At 43.0% G+C, this 22,334-nt stretch overlaps 1 protein-coding gene across 1 annotated transcript in view; it reads right to left on the bottom strand.

Annotated features, from left to right (window-relative positions):
* cpe (carboxypeptidase E) overlaps positions 1 to 22,228 on the bottom strand; it is a 23,209-nt gene extending 981 nt beyond the window's left edge. Inside the window, exons 1-8 of the mRNA XM_042082226.1 lie at positions 21,794 to 22,228; positions 9,283 to 9,479; positions 8,494 to 8,661; positions 4,238 to 4,355; positions 2,899 to 3,081; positions 726 to 865; positions 525 to 624; positions 65 to 183 (exon numbers count right to left, since the gene is read on the bottom strand). Coding sequence (XP_041938160.1) covers positions 65 to 183; positions 525 to 624; positions 726 to 865; positions 2,899 to 3,081; positions 4,238 to 4,355; positions 8,494 to 8,661; positions 9,283 to 9,479; positions 21,794 to 22,052 — 1,284 coding nt within the window. The 5' untranslated portion in view covers positions 22,053 to 22,228. The remainder of the gene's footprint in view (positions 1 to 64; positions 184 to 524; positions 625 to 725; positions 866 to 2,898; positions 3,082 to 4,237; positions 4,356 to 8,493; positions 8,662 to 9,282; positions 9,480 to 21,793) is intronic.
* Positions 22,229 to 22,334: the final 106 nt, after the last annotated feature.

The raw sequence follows: 22,334 nt of genomic DNA, 5'->3' as shown, positions 1-22,334 counted from the left end.
TTTATTTTCCCCACATTTGTACTTGTGCTACCAGGCGTTGCCTGCATGTGAGCTAATAGGTTACCCGTGCGGCAGGACTGTAGGGAACAGCCACTTTCTTGATGACTGTGAGGTAGCCGGGCACTGAGGCTGACACCTTGTAGTTCCCAGGAGCCAGAAGACGCCAGTAATCACCATCCTTAGCTGAGAATAAGGGGACACAGTTAGTCTAATACAGTAGGACCAGCAGAAATGGCATTCTTTAGCATGTAATATCAGTACTGTCCACTAGATGGCAAAATACACTTTTTATTTACTTGACAGCCCATTCTGAAGTAAGAGAAAATCAACCTTGTTAATTAAAATAAGGCCTGGTCACTATTTATTAAGATCAGTTTTGTTTGTACTGTGAATTTATATTTTATACTGTATGTACAGCCAAAATAATATACACTGAATAACACTAGCTAGTACAGATTAACCACATTCCATGAACTTGAGCATTTCAGCAGAAGTGTTATATATTGTGTGCATCTATAGGCTACCTGTGGTCATGTCATGATCGATGCCTTCCACAGACACAGAGGCGTTGGAGATTGGGTTACCCTGGAGATCCCTCACAAAGCCAAAGACCCCACGGTGGACCTGCAGACACACATTTGCATATGAGACAAAGTCTCTCTCACTCACTCACTCACTCACTAAAACATAAATGGTAATACTCATGAATACATCTGCGCACACACCTGCTCTATGTAGGTGACAAGTGAGTCCTTGTTCTGCTCCCAGTAGAGCTTGAGGGTGTCCTCAGGAGGGAACTTCTCACAGCTCAGTTCCAGAGTGATCTCAAAGCAGTTACTGCTCAGATAGTTAAAGTCCTGCATGCCTGCAGTCACACACAATGGAACAGTTATAGGTTTCATTCAATATACACTACCAGTCAAAAATGTTGAAACGTAGGCTAGTGCGGAAATGTATGCACATCTATACAAATTCGCCAGATGCTGGATACTAGCAAATACATACAAAGAAGAAAGGATATCCGCACACTGTCTTGTATGCTCCCAGTTTAATGGTAGGCCAGGTTACAACGTTTCCACCACTCGGGCCTTCGCCAGGTATTACAACCACGTTCAGGTGGTTGAGGGAATGCCAAGAGTGTGAATGCTGTCGTCATAGCAAACGTTTATAAACAAATAATATCATAACAAGTGTACACTACTGGGGTGTATTCCAGAAAGGAGGTTTAACAAACACTGTGTGAACCTGTGGCGACTAAACCCGAACTGTTGGTTCCAAAACACCGGTTACCAATTAGTTCAATCAACCCTGTGTTAGTTAACCTAGAGTTGTGCGCGTTCACGGCGAACTTATAAAGGCATCATCTATTGAGAGTTGAAACCATGAGTGAAACCGGCGAAACGAAGAGCACCGTATTTTTCAGAGGCGGAGTAGCAAGTTCTCCTCGAGGCTTACGAGGAGGAGAGAACTGTGATAACAAAAAAGAGCAATACTTGAGCGTCTGCCAAGGAACGAGAGCTTGCATGGCAGAGAATAGCCTAACTGACCGTGTAAATGCGTACGTTTAAGATAGCCTATTAATGTCAAAAGCACAATTAAATAGCCTAATTCAGTGGACATTACATAGGCCTATTGACTGCTTTAAATGATGCTTTCTTAAACTAGCCTACCTTGTCACAGATTGAGTGGGCTATAGACTCCTTGAGCATCTTAAATGTAATTTTCTATTTTAAAGCGGGTTCTGCAGCTGTGGGCCAAGTTAAACCTTTGTGCTCCACTATCGGAAGGGTGATGAATGTCGGAAGGCATGGGTATCCTCTATCCCCCAGTAGCCTACCCATCAAGTTCTCCTGTAATTGCACATATAACATTAAGTTACAGCCTACACATGAATTAGTCTGTAGTGGATCTGATAATATTCTAGTAAGGTATAGGCCTAACGCACCCGATTCCCGGTACATCCTGGCATCGTTTAGGCCTTCTGGGCCATGCCATTTCGCCTCCACGTTTGTGATAAGATGTGAAGCATCACATATGATCTGGCAATTATTAAAATAAAAATGTGTTTTAAGCACCAACACCATTAAGAGGGCATCCAAGAGAGTGGCCTATGACCTATCCATTCGACCTTAATGTCATTCTAAAAAAGCCAAAGCCCGTTAATTGAAAGCTCACCAGCAAAAACAGCCTATTGTCGGGGCACATTTGGAAAACTTAATAAGTGATGCTGACCTCCCAGTAGGTGAAACTACACTTTAATGATGGGTTTGTGTCCAGGAAAACGAATGAAATACCCACATTAAAGATTTTTTTTATTCTATTCTAATCCACGATGCGTAATGTAGGGATGGAGAATGCTTTTTAAGTAGCCTATATTTAGGATTCAGCTGAAAAAGATGATAAGATCAGATGAAATGCTATGATGCAGCATTTAACACACTTGGCATTCCCTCAACCACCTTAGCGTTAGACACTGGGAATGGGTTTGTAACAGTCCTGAAGGAGGTCCCATACATGTTGTACGGGAACTCTTTTGCTTACACAACACCTAAAAAAGTAGTGGTAGTGTAAGGTAGTGTATATGGTTTTAATATGGATCCATATGTATGTATGTGTATGTATATATACTCTTTTGATCCCGTGAGGGAAATTTGGTCTCTGCATTTATCCTAATTTGTGAATTAGTGAAACACACTCAGAACACAGTGAACACACAGTGAGGTGAAGCACACACTAATCCCGACGCAGTGAGCTGCCTGCTACAGCGGCGCTCGGGAGCAGTGAGGGGTTAGGTGCCTTGCTCAAGGGCACTTCAGCCGTGGTCCTACTGGTCGGGGTTCGAACCGTCAACCCTCCGGTTACAAGTCCGAAGCGCTAACCAGTGTTGTGTGCATTTACCTCCGGGCACGCTGTACCAGGCCCCTCCATTAGTGATGCCCTCCTTAAAGCTGGAGTCGTCATCGTTCTTCCTGCACGGGGGGCGGTTGGGGTCTGACATCACGGGGTTCAGGCTGGAGTAGGCACGGGCCAGGCTTTTGAAGATGACATCATCAGGGCTTGCACTGTACTCGTGTGTAGAGCCTGGGAAAGATGGAGGGCAAAGCACATCTGCTATGGCAGGGGTCACCAAATGGTGGACCGCGGTCCGAGTCCGGACCGTGACGTGATCCTATCCGGACCCGGACCATATAGCCTAATTTCGATTTTTAAGATTTCAAAGCTGCGCTAAATGTTTCGCTGGTTAGGAGAATTTACTTCAGGAGCTTCAGGAACCATCATTTTGCTTGCTGCTACTCAGCCAGTGAAATCTGTGAATTCTGATAAAGTCGAGTCAGTGAGTAAAGTAGCCTACTATGGAGAAGAGACTGATAGCCTGAAACGAGCAAGGACAGGAGACGGGACGAGAAACAATCAGATGGATATCTAAGTTAACGATAAGTAAGTTATTTTCAAATCATCGATTGCTCAAAGAGGAGAAAGCTAGACAGCGAGAACAGAGCTTTAGCCTATATAACGATACGGGGGCAATACCACGCAAAACTGTCACGTCCGTAACGGCAACTAAATATGGATGTGACAGTTTTGTGCGGAATTGCCCTGGACCTTTTCTATATATTCTGAGACAGGCGATTTTTAAAAGCGCCAATTTGAAGCACCTCTACTAAACAAAGCATATATTTTGAGCAAGCATAGGGTAGGCTAGGCCCATTCGACAGTGAACTGAGACCACAGAAGATTTTACGATTTAAGAAGGCAATATGATTGATCCACCACAATCTAGTTAAGCCTACATGCATTCACTGCCCAATAATGTGATGTTCCTGGATTTCGGGTCAACATAAAAAAAACTAAAAAAATAATAGGCATAGAGCCTAGGCATACAACTTACAGCATATGGAGAAAACACACATACACACACACACTATGTTTAGACTACATCTACCTTCACCAGCATCTGCTGTCTATTACTCTCCTTCTCTATAAAAGTGTGAGTGGGAGCAGAGCAGTGAGTCATAACTCTGTAAAGAGCCTGTTTTAAACTCCATAGGACTTGCGCGCACACACACACACACACACACACACACATATGCACACACATGCAGCACACACACACACATATGCACACACATGCAGCACACACACACACACATATGCACACACATGCACACACACACACACACACACACAGCACACACTGCAGATGGGCCACACTGTGGTGCTGTATGACGGAGCGTACCACTGCGTGTCTCATCATAGGGGTAGTTGGCCACTACATCTCCTCCATGCAGGTTGGCAGACAGGACAAAGGGGATGTCCATGATCCAGTGGATGACCGATTTGGTCTCAGGGGCCAGCTGAAACACACAAACACACATACACGCTAAGTGGACTTATGACACAAGATAACTACACAAGAAGTAATGGGCCAAAAGTGAGGGACACATACATCTATACACTTATGGCCGTTGTCTGTCCTCATAATGAAACCGCACTCTCAAGTATATTCTATTTACTTAATGCCATGTCCACAGATGCGTTTCGTTTCAGTGACACACTGACGATGGAATAGGCCGAAACGTGTCTGGACATGGCATTAATAAATAAGTAAAGAGAATATACTTGAGAGTGCGTTTTTTCTATTCTAAGCTGTCACTTTTTAAATTGCACCCGAAATTGTTGTGAGATTTGAAGTTGAGCGCGCCTGTTCTCACTACTGTCCTCATAATGACTTCAGTGTAGTTCTACTCCAAATGTTCAGTCTAGTTGTGTTGCATTATTGTACCCATCAGGATACAATATATGTATCTTAACTAGCCTAGAAATCTAGACACACCCTAGCGGCAGCAAATTGCATTTGCTGCCAGGGCTAGTCTAGCAACTCTCCGTTGGCTTGTGAGCTCAAAAAATCAATCAATCAAATCGTGTATAGAGTCGTTAGGCGGGCTTAACATAATGATTGAAAGCAGAGTTGCAACGGTTTGGCTTGAATTCCCTGCTACTTGAAAACAAAGAAGATGGATGTTGCTGTTGGTGAACAGTGTGACAGAAAGTTTGAACTAGCCAACTAGCTCCGCTGGTGGGAAAAGGCATGGGACTCATAGCGTCTTATTGCATGCAGAGGGAATTTGAAAGACAACCGATTATCCCGCCCCTCACGCTGAGCACTGCGAACGGTGAGTGCCCAGACCCTACATTTTAATGTGGGTCTGGCTCGTCAGGCTATATCTTAACCATACTATACTGAATAATTACAGGCCTATATCAAACCTACGTCTCCTGAGCAAAGTACTTGAAAAAAGTTGTTTGTAGGCTAAACAACTTAATACCTTCCTCAAAAAAACAGTATTCTCGAAGAATTCCAATCAGGTTTTAGATCAAATCACAGCACAGAAACGGCCCTAGTAAAAATAGTTTATGATCTCAGACTTGCTACTGACTTAAACAAAGTCTCAATCCTTATTACTCTAGATTTGAGAGCAGCTTCGACACCATTGATCATAACCTTTTTAATTCCACCTTGCAAAGTGGGTTGGTCTCTCTGATAATGTTTTAAACTGGTTTCAAACCTACACTACTGTTAGAGATTTTTATGTCAGTCTAGAGGATCATGTGTCTGTAAAACATGATTTGGCCTTTGGTGTAGCCCAAGGGAGCTGCCCTGGTCCTCTGCTTTTTCCCTATATATGCTTTGTTAGGAAACATCATAAGTCAGCATAATGTAAACTTCCACAGCTATGCAGACGATACCCAATTATATATTTATGTGGAGCCAACAAACCCAGATGGCCTTTGTTCCCTTATCGCATGCTTCCATTAATCATGCTTCCTTTTTTTTTTAAAGCTAAATGACGATAAACAGTTACTGTTGGTTGGACTACAATCAAAGCGAGACACGTTCTTAGTAATCTTGGGAACCAAAAGTAACAAGCCTAGGTGTCATCTTAGATACAGAGTTAAGCTTCAAGCCCCATATCAGTAAAATTCAAAAAATGTCTGTCTAGGAGCGCTTCCTGGACTCAAATTTGTTTGTTTGAGGTGCTCTTTGGATGGGAAAATGTAGATGAGAACAAAACAGGGGATTCCAAGGCACTCTCAATTGTCAAAGGTTAAAAAGCCTTTATTTTGTTGACTTGGTTACATTTAAACCTTTAAAAAAAACTCTGACGCGTTTCGGCAAACAAGCCTTCATCAGGGAGTCATGACTCACTGAAACGATTTTTTTCCCCATATCCCCGATCTGGCAAACTTAAATAGTGCGGTTATAGCCGATAGAGGGCCGCAAAGCGAATGCAGAACTGCCGTTCACCCTGTTACGAGTTGATGAACCACTGAAACGATTTTGGAAACATTATTTTATAGCTCTAAATTCCATAGCACCTTTATACATCTCTGAACTTTTAATATCTTATCAAACATAAAGGATATTTAGATCTTCCAATGCTAATCTTTTTAAATTGTGCTCAAAGTGCTCCACAAGCAAAGCGGAGAAGCTGCTTTTATCCATTATGCACCGAAGCTATGGAACACCCTGCCTCTGTACATCAAACAGGCAAATTCTGTAAACATCTTTAAAAAAGACCTGAAAACAACTCTATATGAGAGCTTTTAGTTAAGCTTTTAGAACTTTTAAAGTAAGTGATAATATGCTTGTTTATCTCAAGTATTTTTGGTCAAATCAGACATCGGTTCCTGCAATTCTGACATCTTTATCAGCGTAATCCCATAGATTTCTAAGGATCGCTTCAAGAACAACTCTTGACCCCTGATGCATATGCCAAGGCATCCAGGCCATCACAGATTACAAAACTACTAACTCCACCCCCCCACCACCAACACCTCCTTGCCTGATGAGTTGAACCATTTCTATGGCCACTTTGACAGGAACAACAAGGAGGTGGCCATCAAGGCTGTGGTCTCTGCAGATCACCAGCCTCTCACACTCTCCACCACCGATGTGTGTGCGGCACTGAGCAAGACTAATGCACATAAGGCTGCTGGTCCTGATGATATCCCCAGACGCATCCTCAGGGCCTGTGCAGTGCAGCTGACTGAGGTTTGGACTGACATATTTAATCTGTCACTAGCCCAGGCAGCTGTCCCCGTGTGCTTTAAAACCACCTCCATTGTGCTGGTGCGACCACTCCACTGCAACAAGCCTTAATGACTTCTGTCCAGTTGCACTCACCCCATCATCATGAAGTGCTTCGAGAGACTGGTCCTGGCCCACCTTAAGACCTGTTCATCACCCTCACTGGACCCCTTCCAATTCGCCTACCGTCAGAACAGGAGCACAGAGGATGCCATATCTACGGCACTTCACTCTGCCCTGCCCCACCTTGGCAATAGCGAGAATGCTGTTCATTGACTTCAGTTCAGCATTCAACACCATCATCCCCTCCAAACTGATCACCAAACTCAGAGAATTGGGCATCAATACCTCCCTCTGTAACTGGATTCTGGACTTCCTATCCAACAGACCACAGTCTGTTAGGTTAGATAACCTCACCTCCTCAACCCTCACCCTGAACACCGGCGTACCACAGGGATGTGCGCTGAGCCCTCTCCTGTACTCCCTCTTCACCTACGACTGCACACCTGTACATGACTAACACCATTGTCAAGTTTGTAGACGACACTACTGTGATTGGTCTCATCAGCAACAACAATGAGACGGCCTACAGGAAGGGTGTCACCAGCTTCAAGTTTCTGGGGGGCAGATGCACTAACGTTTTTTCGTCCACTTCAGGCGTATTTGATTCGCAACATGTGCGTAAAAACAAGGCGAGGTATGTACAAACAGGCCACACTGAGGAAAAAGTGCAGACTGCCTGTCGCGGGAGCTGAGAATGGCTATTTGTGCTTTTCTGTGTCATGCATATGTATTTATAGGAGGGTCAGGGGAAAGGGGTTAGTATCGCACAAAGACAGGGGAGGAGAAGTCCCTGGGGGTCCACATCTTTGAGGACCTCTCTTTACCATCTTGTGAATTCGCATTTCTACTTAATTCTAAATCGGAGATGTTTTATTTATTTATTGTTTGTTTGTATTATTACAATTTGTTTTTCTCTCTATTATTGTGATAAATGCTCCAAATGTAAAACTTTGAGCTGCATCCAACATCCAACCTCTTTGTTTGACTTCCGGACTCTCTTCAGCTGTACTGAGAGTATTGGAATTGGAACTTATGATCTTTATATTCATAAGTGGTTTATGCCCTGATGTTTCTGTGATGTGTTCCTCCACATGAGATGACTGTTGCTATTGCATTCTGTTCCTGTACTGTCCCTGTGTACATCTGTGTGTGAAGTCACGCTGTCTCTCCTTTGATGCGCATCATTGTAAATAAAACTCTGTTTCGGATTTTTCCTACCGGTCTGACTGGGTCTTCATTCATCTGTGGTATCAAATTACCATCAACACTCTCTTATTCCTTTACTATACAATTAATTTATAATACTATCCTCCTTTATTCTCTCTCTCTCTCTCTCTCACCTTGGTGTTCTCATCCACGGCCTTCTTCATGTTCAGCAGCAGGTGATTGTTGGGTCCTCCATCTCTCTCGTTCATGTAGACAATGCGGTCCAGGTCGGGAAAGTTCCGGTTCAGATCAATGCCCTGGGCATTACTGCGACCCACAAACCAGTCCTTCATCTCACCTGACTATACACACACACATACACACACACACACACACACACACACACACACACACACACACACACACACACACACAGATATACAGATACACACACACACACAGATATACACACACACACACACACAGATATACACACACACACAGATACACACACACACACAGGGTAAGGAAAGGAAGAGAGAGAGAGAGAAAGAGAGAGAGAGAGAGAGAGAGAGAGAGAGAGAGAGAGAGGGGAAATAAGAGGTCAGGCAGGATATCAAATGCAGTTGTATGAGAAAGTATTTGTTTCGCTGTTAAATCTACTAATAATCTGTATATGAAATCCCATATTGTGTTTGTATGTGCATTTTCCTGTGTAGCAGTGGGTGTGTGTCTATGGACATGTTTATACACCTGTGTGTGCATGTGTGTAGTGGTTAAGGAAATGAGCCACCAAAAGTTGTGGGCTCAATTCCCGGCTTCTACCGTTGAGCCCTTGAGCAAAGCACTGAACCCCGAGTTGCTCTGGGGACAATGGCCCTTGTAACAGAATTGACATATGTAAGGCGCTTTAGATAGAAGTGTCTACTAAATAAATACATGTAAATGTGTGTGTGTGTGTGTGTGTGGGGGGGGGGGGTTACCTGGGAGGCAGCCTTCTCAAAGCCGTCGGGGTTCATAGAGGGCATGATGTGTATGCGTGTGGAGTGGAGGAGGTTGATGATGGTGTCGTTCCCCTGCTGGTACTCATTGCACAGGTACTGGGCCAGGTAGATCAGCAGCTCCCGTCCCACAGCCTCGTTCCCATGCATGTTCCCAATGTACTTAAACTCGGGCTCGCCTGCAACACACACGCACACACACACACACAAAGACAAAGCCATAAGCTACAACTGAACACACATGGAGTTTCAGGAGAAGCGTGAAATCACATATAAAAACACTAACTACACAGGATTACACAGGAGTTATTCAGTCTCAGCTTGGCCAAGTCCCTGTGCATGTTTTGACGATACGCTCATTTTGGAGAATATCAGCATAGTTGTATTATTTTTTTCTGATCTAAGTATGACTATGGCCATGCAGTCCTTTTGTACATGGAATTAGGTCTGTGGTAAGGACGTGTTAAGGTAATTAGCAGTCCACAGCATTTCAATCTGGCTTAAAATGGCACGGAGATCAGGGAGGATATTCTGTCTGAGAGTAGGCTGACCCCATTATTGAAGGCAATGGAAATTTGGGATCTACACCTTTTAGTCTTTGGCATGATCACAAGGAAATAAACTCTTTTTTATAATCCTTCCCAGAGCTATTTATCACACGACTGGGTCATATTAAACTAATGAAATGTGCTATTCTATATCCACGACTGAATTAAGACTTAACTGTAGGTAATCTGTGACAATTTTTGGAATGGTTGGTCATCAACTTCCTTCTCCATTCCCATCCCATAATCCTGCGGGTGCAGACCACCACACACTGTGGAGACCACATACAATGCAGGAACAGAGAGGATGTTCTTAGTGGTGGACGGGTCTAAGGGTGACATGTCCTTTCCCCTCTACTCTTCTCCCTGTATTCAAGCAGCTGCACCTCCAGTCACCAGTCGGTCAAGCTCCTAAAGTTTGCGGACGACACCACCTTCATTGGGCTCATCTCTGGTGGTGATGAGTCCGCCTACAGGTGGGAGATTGACCATGTGGTGTCCTGGTGTGGACAAAACAGCTTGGAGCTAAATGCTCTAAAGACAGTGGAGATGGTTGTGGACTTCAGGAGGAACTCAGCCCCACCCGCCCCCATCAGCCTGTGTGGCTCCCCTGTAGACGCTGTGGAGTCCTTCCGCTTCCTGGGCATCATCATCACCCACGACCTCAAGTGGGAGCTGGACACCAGTGCCCTCACCAAAAAGGCACAGCAGAGGATGTACTTCCTGTGACAGCTGAAGAAATACAACCTGCGAAAGCCAGTGATGGTGCTCTTCTCCACCTCCATCACTGAGTCACCATGGTGCTCTTCTACACCTCCATCATTGAGCCCTCATGGTGCTGATGGTGCTCTTCTACACCTCCATCACTGAGTCCTCATGGTGCTCTTCTACACCTCCATCACTGAGTCACCATGATGCTCTTCTACACCTCCATCATTGAGTCCTCATGGTGCTGATGGTGCTCTTCTACACCTCCATCACTGAGTCACCATGGTGCTCTTCTACACCTCCATCATTGAGTCATCATGGTGCTGATGGTGCTCTTCTACACCTCCATCACTGAGTCACCATGGTGCTCTTCTACACCTCCATCATTGAGTCACCATGGTGCTCTTCTCCACCTCCATCACTGAGTCATCATGGTGCTGATGGTGCTCTTCTACACCTCCATCACTGAGTCACCATGGTGCTCTTCTACACCTCCATCATTGAGTCACCATGGTGCTCTTCTACACCTCCATCATTGAGTCACCATGGTGCTCTTCTCCACCTCCATCATTGAGTCATCATGGTGCTGCTGGTGCTCTTCTACACCTCCATCACTGAGTCACCATGGTGCTCTTCTCCACCTCCATCATTGAGTCCATCCTCACCTTCTCCATCACCATCTGGTACGCTGTGGCCTCTGCCAAGGACAAGCACAGACTGCAGCGTATCATTCGCTCTGCTGAGAGGGTGATTGGCTGCTGTTTGACACCCCCCCTCCACCTGCATGCCTCCAGGGCCCTGGGGCGGGCAGGTAGGATTGTGGCTGACCCCTCCCACCCTGGACACAATCTCTTTGAGCCACTCCCCTACCTCAGGGGGCTGCGGTCCATCAAGACCAAAACCTCACGGCACAAACTCGGCTTCTTCCCGACTGCAGTTGGCCTCCCCAACAAAGCCACCGTCACTGACACCGACTCTTAATCTCTTACCTTGACCCCACTTTGTTGTCACTAATGGTTGTCTGTCTTGTCCTAACATGTTGTCTATTTATTGTGTTATTGTATTTTATGTATTTTAATTATTGGATGCCATGCACCTTGAGACCAAAGCAAATTCCTTGTATGTGAAAACCTACTTGCCAACAAAACCTGATTCTGATGTGGAGGGCATTCTGGCAGCCGACATGAGACACAGTGAAGCTAAAGGGTCTTCAAAACTGACTGATATGAAAGGCGCATAAAGCACAGCTGAAGATGAGATGTAAGCAGCAAATTCTCTGCAGGACAAATATCCTTAGGATTTTTATTCAGTCATTCGATGATTATTGGGGTACATAAGTGTTACTTTTTTCAGGCTACATTTTCGATGGTTGACTATGAGACCACGGTGAAGTTAGTTTCACTTCGCCTATGAGTTCAAATAATAGGCCAAAACAGAGCTAGAGACTCTGCAAACCTGACCGCCTCAATCTTCTCAAATCGATTCCCACAAAGTGAGCTTTCCATGGATATCCTTCTCTCCTTCCAAAAAAACACCCATGGCATGACAAAATACAACGACACACACTTACTCTGACAATTCTGACTTTTATTTGATGAGTGTACATCTGTGTGTGTGTCCTGGATTCTATACGTCTGTGTCCCAATGTCTTGTCTGTGGCGTGTGTGATCGTTGTTTATCCTATCCTGTCCTATCCTGTCTGGCTGTTAATCACTCCTGACCTGTTTTTCACAGACTGTCTCACTCTCATTTCCTGTCTGTCTCTCCAACATACATAACACCCAGCTCTTGCCCTATAGGTACCTTGTGGTCAGACAATCGGACTCTCTCACAGTCCTTTTTGTTGGATAAAAGACAAAGATGTGCCGATTCCAAGAAATGCAACTTTAAAAGGGAATCTGGTATGTTCCTATGGTATGGAGCAGGGTTGTGCAAAATTAAAATTGCAATTCTGCTTCCTGTTTTACTACCTCAATTGAAATGCAAGGGGAATTCAAGAATTGAATTGGAATTTAAGAGCCAGTTTCAATTCAGTTCTGGAATTTTGCACAACCCTGGTATGGAGTGGTTCACCATTGTGTTACTCTCTTTCAGACTTCCACTTTAGAAAGATGGAATGATGGAAAAGTCGAAATGACCAACTCTTATATTACTAAGCAATATGTAAACATGTAATTTCGATTCAATCACTTAAATGATTTATTCACTCTATACTCTATGTAATTGATATGTTGCCCTCTTTTAATTAGGATGAGACGTACAGTGGTCTTCTTCTGCACATAAAGCAATGCAAAACCAACATTTTGCACATGCACACACACACACACACTCTCAATCCCAGGACTTGAAACAGCCCAGATGCAGAGCAGATGGGGGGTTGTAGCTGCAGGGGTCATGGAGGAGTGCAGCTTTTCCCTGTTAGACCGTCTCCATTTTACATTTCCATCGAAGTTGTACAAACACACTTCCAGACTCACACAGACCTATAAACACGATATACCCCCCCCCCCCCCCCCAACCACCACCACTATGCACACACAAATAAACACAAACACACTTTAACTGTGTTTTTAACTGTTTAACTGCATTTGAGCATTGTCACATCGCATGGGTTTCGTGTGCTGTATGATTGCGAGTGTGGTTGCCATTTACTTGCTTGAGCTGTAAAAGCACTCTATCTCTCTATTTCATCTGTTGCAGATGCATGCTATCACAGAGGATGAGAGGGCTGTGCACAGTCCAGCATGAAGGACACGTATGCGTGTACACGTGTGTGTTCATGTGTGTATGTGTGAGAGAGAGAGAGATTGATTGAGGTGATTGATGGGTCATTTCCAGGCGCACAATGCACACTAATCACATGAGGCCAACAGAGGAAGTGGACTTTATATACAGCAAATTTTCCATGATTCAGCTGAGGAACCAAATCAACCGCAAAGCAGCAACAATGAGCCCAGCTGTAGAAATGTGTAGAATGTGAAACCCACGAAAATCCTATATGCCTTAAATACAGACACATACAAGGATTCATTTTTACAGTATAGTATAACAATAATTTAAGCATTATACCAACTCATGTCACACACCAAGAGTCAGTCTTTTATATTACTACAATTGTCCTATTTAAGTGTTAATAACACTTTGTCTAAGGCCTGAGTGGGCTCCACAGGATCACCCTACGGCTGTGTTCTGTCCCCACTATTACTCATGCTCTACACCAATGACTGTCAGAGTAAGTTTGAGTCCAGGTACATAATCAAGTAGGCTAATAATTACACCAATGACTGTCACGAGTAAGTTTGAGTCCAGGTACATAATCAAGTAGGCTAATAATTACACCAATGACTGTCAGAGTAAGTTTGAGTCCAGGTACATAATCAAGTAGGCTAATAATTACACCAATGACTGTCAGAGTAAGTTTGAGTCCAGGTACATAATCAAGTAGGCTAATAATTACACCAATGACTGTCACGAGTAAGTTTGAGTCCAGGTACATAATCAAGTAGGCTAATAATTACACCAATGACTGTCAGAGTAAGTTTGAGTCGAGGTACATAATCAAGTAGGCTAATGAGTGATTGTCTCCTGCAGGACCATGCGGTGGGCCACGGTCCAGTCTTAGACAATTTTATTACAAGGTGTAATGACTTTTCTACGCAACAGCATCTTTCAGACATAAGAGTGTTGACCTCCACTGGTCGTAACCTTCTTCCACAGCTCTGACTGCCATCAATGGCACAGCTGTGGCGACAGTAAGCAAGTACAAATGCTTGGACGCCATCTTGGGTGATAAATTGACCTTTGATGCCAACACTGATTCCATCTGCAGAGAGGCCAATCAGAGACTGTTTTCCTTGAGTTAAAGGAAATTCAATGTTGACACAGATCACTTCTAAAAATCTTTTATTCATCTTTATTGAGTCAATTTAACTGAAATCTAACAAAACAACTGCTATGATCTGCTAATTTCGATTTATTGTGTGTACTTCATGCCCTTATTTATGTGTCATGTGATTCTATGTTTATGGGTGCTGAGCACTTGTGAACCAAATTGCCCATTGGGGACATTAAAGATTATCCAATCCAATCCCATCCAAACTGGTTATACTGTGATACAGTCTGTTTATATCTGGTTATACTGTGACACAGTAATAACAGACACGCAACCCCATCACTTTCACTGTCCACTATAGACTTTCATCATAGATATATATACTGACTAGATGTCGCCTTGACTACTGCTGTTCATTGGAACGAATGCGTCAATCGAGATGCCATCTTGCCGCGGTGATCCACTCCTCTATAATGCATTAGCGTCAATCTAGGCAAAGATCTAACGAAAATAAAATCACCATAAATCGTCAAAATCTCAAGCAACTATCTAGTTTTTTGGGTTGTTCCAACTGACAGGCATGTGTTTATGGTCGAGTCTAGAGAAAACTAAGCTTTTGACGATAATAAAGATACATTTTACCCGTCTAGCCCCATAGACTCCCATTCATTCTGCACTAGCTATCGGCGGCCCCTAGAGGAACAGTGAGTGAACTGCAACCGGGTTCGATACAATGAAAGTATACAGGATCTCCGTAGACAGGCTCTGGTTGAGGCCACATACCTCTCGTCTCGTTGACTCATGTAAGTTGTAATCTCACCAGAAGTTGCTGTAGATCTGTAGAACATTTACTTCCGTGCTTTAACATGGTCTGCTACTACATAGGACAGTCGTTACTTTTAAAATCATGGGTCAATGCTTTGGGCGAACGAGATGTAGCTTAATTCACAAATGAAAAAGCCATGAGAAAGGTGATTTTCTGATGTTTCAACAATGAAACCGAGTTTGCCATCATTGTGAGAAGTTCCAAAATTTGTCGCTAATCGCTAAAAAGGTTTTCTATCGCTGGGGATGGCCAAGCGTCGCTAAATAGGTAACACTGACAATACGGGAGAACTAGTTTAGAGCTTCAGATCCCCGCTCCAAGATGGCGGCGGTGTTGACGCATGCTGAGAAGCAGAAGGCGACATCTAGTCAGTATATATATCTATGGAGTTCCATTATCAGCATCATAGTTGGCCCCACAAGGCTTCCGTTTTAACATTCCATATGTTATCTTAATGCAGAGGAAGTAGATTGGGAACCAAATAGAACGTTCAAGCATTGTTTTTGTTTTTATTGTTGAAAGGGTCAATATGCATGCAATTCTTTGCTGGTGTTTTGAAAGCTCATGCCATTTTAAAAAAGGAATTACCAGTGCATGTAAAGTGGTTGATACAATGGTGCTTGGGTAATTGATTGAGTTTTTTAGTAGTCATGGTTGCGAAATGTAGAATGTAAGCTACAAGCCTATAGATTTTGTGCTGCTCTACGATGTCAGGACATGCCAACAGCTAGAGCAACCAGGCAGCTACAATGTTACACTCTGGGTGCATGAGTTAAAAGTGCCCAACAGCTAGCGAAGTCAGTAGGCTACAAAGTTACACTCTGGTCTGGGTGCATGAGTTAAAAGTGCCCCCCAGAGTGTAGCAAACATTACCTCACAATTTTGTATGTATTCAGGGGACTAGCTACCTGTCCTCTGAATACACTGTAAACAAAAAAAAACAAAACATGGTCTCTGTAAACAGCCCAGGCTGCAAAAAACGGCAACAAAACAGCCTGGTGCAGCCAGGACCATGAAACATAACAAACTTTTCCAGCAATGCACCGACGAGATACGCATTTAGGAGAGCTTCAGTTGCACGGGAGGGTGGGGGAGGGAGGGGCAAGCTAGCTCTGTTTTGTTTTAACGTCAACAGAAGTGACATTACCCAACAGCGCTTAGAGCACCTTTAAGTTGATGCTTAATAAATTGTGCCTAAGGGGACAGTTTGAAATTGTTTTAAATTGCATGCTGCCACCAATGACTAAAACTTTGTGAAAGGCCTGCTTAGCAGGTGAGGGGTTACACTGAACAAAATGTTACATATTCTTATTCAACTAGATATGACACTCATGCACTATAGTTCATTTTGTAGGCCATTATTGCTATGTCTGGACCTATCTTACAAAAATGTGGGCTGAAAATGTTCAAATAAAGCAAAACATTGATATTATAAGCTTCTTTTGGAGTTTGTCTTCGTTTTTTTGGTTGTTGCTGTTGTTGATGATTCGCTAGTGTTACATGCTGAGCTGCAGGTCCACTTAGTTTCAGTTAAAGTTGTTTTTATTAGCTGAAAGCAAAAGACAAAAGCAATTGTCTTTCTTAGAGTTGAAAGACTGTTCATTTAGTTTGTTGGTTCGTTTGAAGGTAAATTTGCTTTAATTTAACATGACAAAGAAGCAAAATCAGCTTTATTTTGTCATATACAATCAAAGTGTTATTTTTTATATTGGAGTTAATGCTGTTATAAAAATATCTGTAATTTCATGATATTCCTTTAGCTTGCTTGTGCACACACACACACACAGCTGATAGAAAGGCCTTTAGGAAATGAGGCAGTAAGCTGTGTTGATCAAACACACACACACACACACACACACACACACACACACACACACACACACCAACTGAAGTGAAATGGTGAATCATTCATTTCTCTGACGTCAATATGCTCTTTCTCCAAATGAAGACACAGCCGTGTTATTTGAACACACCTCTATAGCTGGGCCTGCATCACTAGATAGAGACATCACATTGATGAAATGATGTGTACAAAGATGTCCAAGCACACATAAACATACGTGGGAGAGGGAAAGGATACAGAGAGAGAGTAAATGTAAAATTAATCCCCAAAATAAATCACTTTACATAAGACACAACACAGCCTGTTCGTCTGTCACATTGACTCACTGTTCCCTCTCTCTTTGTGTGTATAAGAGAGAGAAAGAGAGAGAGAGAGAGAGAGAGGAGTGATGGCGCTGCATTTCTTGATCAAACAATGCTATTACACCATAATTATCACCACCAAAAGAGACCGGTTGTGCCTTGAAACTGGTTCCTCATTAAGCATGACTTTTCACATTCACTCTTCAGTCTTCAGCACACTAAAGTGCACTCTACCATCACAGATAAGTACACATCTGTTGTTTGTTCCCTGAAGCTGGGAATGCAATGTGGCTTGGATTTTCATTTTAATGATGCAGTAGGTAAAAAAAGAGTCCAAAATGTACCTCATTAATAGAACCCTTTTTGAAAGTGCAATTATTATTTATACATGTTGCTGATCAGCCTATTAATTGCCTGTCACAGTTGAAGTTGGAACAAATCTCCATATCATCTATTGCACCTAGCTTATAAAACATGCAGATGCTCTGTCTCCCGTTATGTGACACTTTGGAGTCCTTAACTTGCTACTGTTAAAATGCAGTAATCATATTGCTGACCTAAACCAGCACTGTGTCTATCTTCATTTTAATATTTAAATAGAAATTATTAATGAGGAAAAAAAGTTATACCCAAGGTAGTGCTGGGCGGTATGACCAAAAATGTATATCACAGTATTTTTCAAAATTCTTACGGTTTCACGGTATATGACAGTATTTTTCCCCCCATGCATAATCAGATGTTCACAGCATTTTCTACAGGTTGGGAGAGGAATTGCTGCAGTACATTGAGTAAGGATGGTCTATTTTACTGTCATGATGTAGAATAACTCCACACTGACTAGTGGTAATGCAGTTTTGCATGGCCCCAGAAAATGATGCTGTTTACAAAGAGCCACTCATGATTCTAATGAAGAATCTAATCAGAATGCAAAGACAATTGCAGTTAAAATACAGAACTTTTACTGTGCAAATTTCACAAACATTTTGTATAAAACCAATACAAAAAGTAGTGCAACTTGCAATAATTATACTTTTTTGAAAGTTATACAATTTAAAATAAAACCTCTCTGCTAATATGCTTAGGCCCTACTCTGTCAAATAGGCCTATCAGAAACATGCCTTATTGTTATTGTGTGGTTTACATGACTTTAGTGGTAGGCTAACGTTAACTTCATGTGGATGTGGATGTCTTGTTAGCCTGCCATGAGCTTTAGTTCGGTTCGCTAGGCAAAACATTAACAAAAAAGTTCGTTTTGGTTCACTGATGACAGGATCATTTCTAACTAGCCAGCTAGTATTGCTCAGTGCATGTCTATAACATGCTTTACTTGCTACCTGGATAATTTCAGCGAATATTCTTAAGGTGAGATGAATGATAAGAACATTAAACTTCACTGTGTTCGGGTGGGTTGCTAACTAACATCACCTACTAGCCAGCTAGTTACAGCTGTTAAACAATCTCAATAGAATTTCCGTGATGGTAAATCCCTTTCAATGCAGTATCCCTTAACGTTTTTTCTTAACTAAAGAAGCAATTTAAGGTATTCTGTGCAACAAAAAAAAAATAAACCCCCTACCTAAGGAGAAATTAAGCCTTAAGGGTCATACTTCAGGGGAAAAACGTAAGGTGTTTTGTGTTTACCCTCACTATGCCTCGCATTGGCACCATGCATGCGTGTGAAGAAAGTCCTGTCTGAAACACTGTAGCGCGGCGCAGCGTTCCAAACGTTGTGTAATCAAATACACCGGTATGGCGGTATATTAAAAATTCATATCATAACGAAAATATACACCGGTATACCGCCCAGCACTAACCCAAGGCATACAATGCTTTGAATTAAAAAAAAAAAAAAAAACTTATGCCATGACTTATGTATGATTCTGTCTAATTGTTTGTCATGTTTTGCACCACGTTGCTATATTGCCTTAATAGTGTTGGTATCATATTACCAGCCTTGTTGTTAGCAAAGCTTTGTCGACTACACATGACTGTGGACATTACATTAAGTGCATTCTATGGAGGGGAATAGAGATCTCATAGTGTTTAACTGTCACAATACAATCAATGCCCTTCGGTAGCCAGAAATATATTAATTTTTCATATGGTTTCCAACAAGTGTTCTCCTTCGATTTTAAAAATGTGCACAGTTTTAGCACAGATTTAACATGTCCAAAACTACAAAAGAGAGACAGAATGACAAAAACACAGAATGACAGTTGAATATTTAGCCTAACACCAGACATCCAATACATACCCTAAAATCATTTTAGTTTATACGTAAGACACATACCAGATTCACCAAACGTCAGACAATAGGAATCATGTCTTTTTTCAGGCCATGTAGCCTGGTTCTTCGTTTGGCCCCCTTGCCCCTGGCTATAAGGCTGGGCTTTTTCTGAAAGCTGAAACCATTCTGGTTTTGAATAAGCTTTTCTGATTCCACCTTATGGGCTGCTTTCTCAATCTTCTGCCTGGTAAAAGCTTTCCCAAAAGGCTGGATCTGTTTCCAGGCATTGCCACCCCATTAGTGTTTCCCTGAAGCTCAACTGAAGCACACACATATAAGCCACGTTAGGCATGTTCTGTGGAAACATGACAAGTATTCACCTCCAGCTGGATATACCACATCCATGTCATCATGAGCTTTTTCTTTTGTTATGCCAACTCAAATCAAAACAAAAAGTTTTGTTGTGACGTGTTTTTTTTTTTACCTTTTAACACAAGCACACACACACTATGTATGTGGTTGTGTGAGCGTGAGCGTGTGCGTGTGTGGCTACACAGTGGGAACAGATGGTCTGAGCGAGACACAAGGCATTGCGCGCCTAAGTCCCCCTCACCCTCAGCCAACCACACAAGTGCACCACACAGCCCCCAGCAATAAGCCGATCTGTCACCACGGAAACGACTATTCCTGCCTCACCTCAGATTTCTCCATTACACTCACTGTGATGGGTCAAAACACATGATGGAAATGACAGAACAGAAGTGCAATATTATCCATCCTTCTCAATCTCAATCATCAATATTATCCATCCTTCTCAATCTTAATCATCTCAATCTGTTTTTTTCCCTTTGGTGTGCAGCCACTGGGGAGCAGCTGGTTGCTCTTGGTAACAAGGCAGGGGCACTTGCTGAAACTCATCTGGTAGCAATAACGGCTCCATCCATCCAGTGACTCACTCCCAGTGCACACACACTCTCAAATGGGGGACTAACTGGGCTATTTTAGTCACACTTACCCCTCTACTGCACCCCCTTAATTAACAGACACACACACACACACACACACACACACACTAAACATGACCACAAGGAACCTCTACCCAATGGCTACAAGTCAAGTCAACTATTGAACATCAACCGTGATGAAAATCAAATAATTAATCAATTCCTCTGCAGTGCTGCATTTAGGAACATTTGACTCCTTTGCCTCATTATTTTACCTCAACAGCTCATGTTGTCCTCTGGTCATATTATGTCATCAGTCCTCTGTCAGAGAGGAACACTGCATGAACACAATATCCTGGAGACTCCTCTTTCTGTCAACATAGTGTAGCCTACCTGCTAAATCACTAAGGTACCAGGAACATTTCCGACCCATTGATTTTACTGAGGCAGAAATCTGTAGTGCAAAGATCTAAAATAATTACACACAGTGAATTGCATTATTTCATGAACAAACACCCAACAACATAATGGCATTCTAAAGGCTGAGTTAGCACAGTATCAATGTATCTCTCTATCTCTCTCTCTTACATAGCCTACACCAAAAGGACCTCCAATCCAGGCTATGATCTAAGGAGTGGGGTGGGGAGTGAATAATCAAGGCCCTCTACTGCTCTCTGGCATATAAACTCACGCCTCTATGTGTAAAAAAACTTGCGTGGTTATGTGGTTACTATGGTCACTTACGTTTGTTTATCTATTATCATAAATTGTATTATTAAAATAAGGCATGATGCGTGGTTCACAAAAGCTTGGACAATCTACGTCTTTTAGTTTTTTAGTACAAGCGAGTTGATTCTATCGCGCAAAATGGCGACCACTAGATTACGTTCAACCCTGCGCTTCAACATCTAACGTTACCTGTAGAATTTCCCCCTGTATTGTTTATAGCCTAGATTGATGGGTTATAGGCCCATTTAGAAAGGATGAACTCAATACACTATTAAAAAACATTAACACCTGAACCCATCTCACACTGCTCCTGCTACCTGACAGCTTGTGCCAAAGATGCGTGACTGACTTTTAACCTCCATATGCAACAAAATAACGGACAAAATTGTATTGGACGAAACAATATGAATCTATACGATTTAATGGAAATTATCTGGGCAGGGATTACATTTTATTTCACCAAATGAATAGTCTACCAAATGCGCTGGTGACTGTCACAAAGAGATTGACAGGAGTAATCTAGGTGGGCTTACTGACCTGGTTCGTGAACTCCGGGGTTGTCAGACATCTCCAGGACCAGTAGCTCGCGGCCCTCAGAGCTTTCACCGATAGTGTAGATACGTGAGATGGAAGGACACTGCAACCAAACGGACACAAGCGCCTTTCGCATCTCATCGTAGCGATGATATTCGAACGAGATGTCGCCATCTCCACCCGAGCTACTTGGGGCTGCATCTGTGAACGCTGCCAGGCCAACGAGAGCTCCACAAAACACCACGGACAGGACCAACCTCATGGTGTCTCACCGTCTACTCCGTGTTTGCCTTTTTACGAAGCTTTTTCTCGTCGCCTGAAATTGTGTTTTCCTCTCTGTATCACTGTCGTGTCAGTAGCCTAGTCGTGCGCAGCAGCAGTGCGAGCGGATCAGTGATGATGACAATGCGCGTGTCCGTATTTGACGCTACCTGTCTGCTTCTGGAGAGCAGCCCAACGCCGACTGCAGAAGCGCGTCACCACTGGCTAAAATCCTTGCTAGTGCGCGATCCCGCAAGGAGTGACACTGCACGGGGGCGTGGTT

The sequence above is a fragment of the Alosa sapidissima genome, chromosome 1 (genome assembly GCF_018492685.1).
Source record: "Alosa sapidissima isolate fAloSap1 chromosome 1, fAloSap1.pri, whole genome shotgun sequence".
Taxonomy (NCBI): Eukaryota; Metazoa; Chordata; class Actinopteri; order Clupeiformes; family Clupeidae; genus Alosa; species Alosa sapidissima.
Note: the sequence above shows the minus strand (reverse complement) of the source record. Positions and strands in the feature narration are given on the sequence as shown.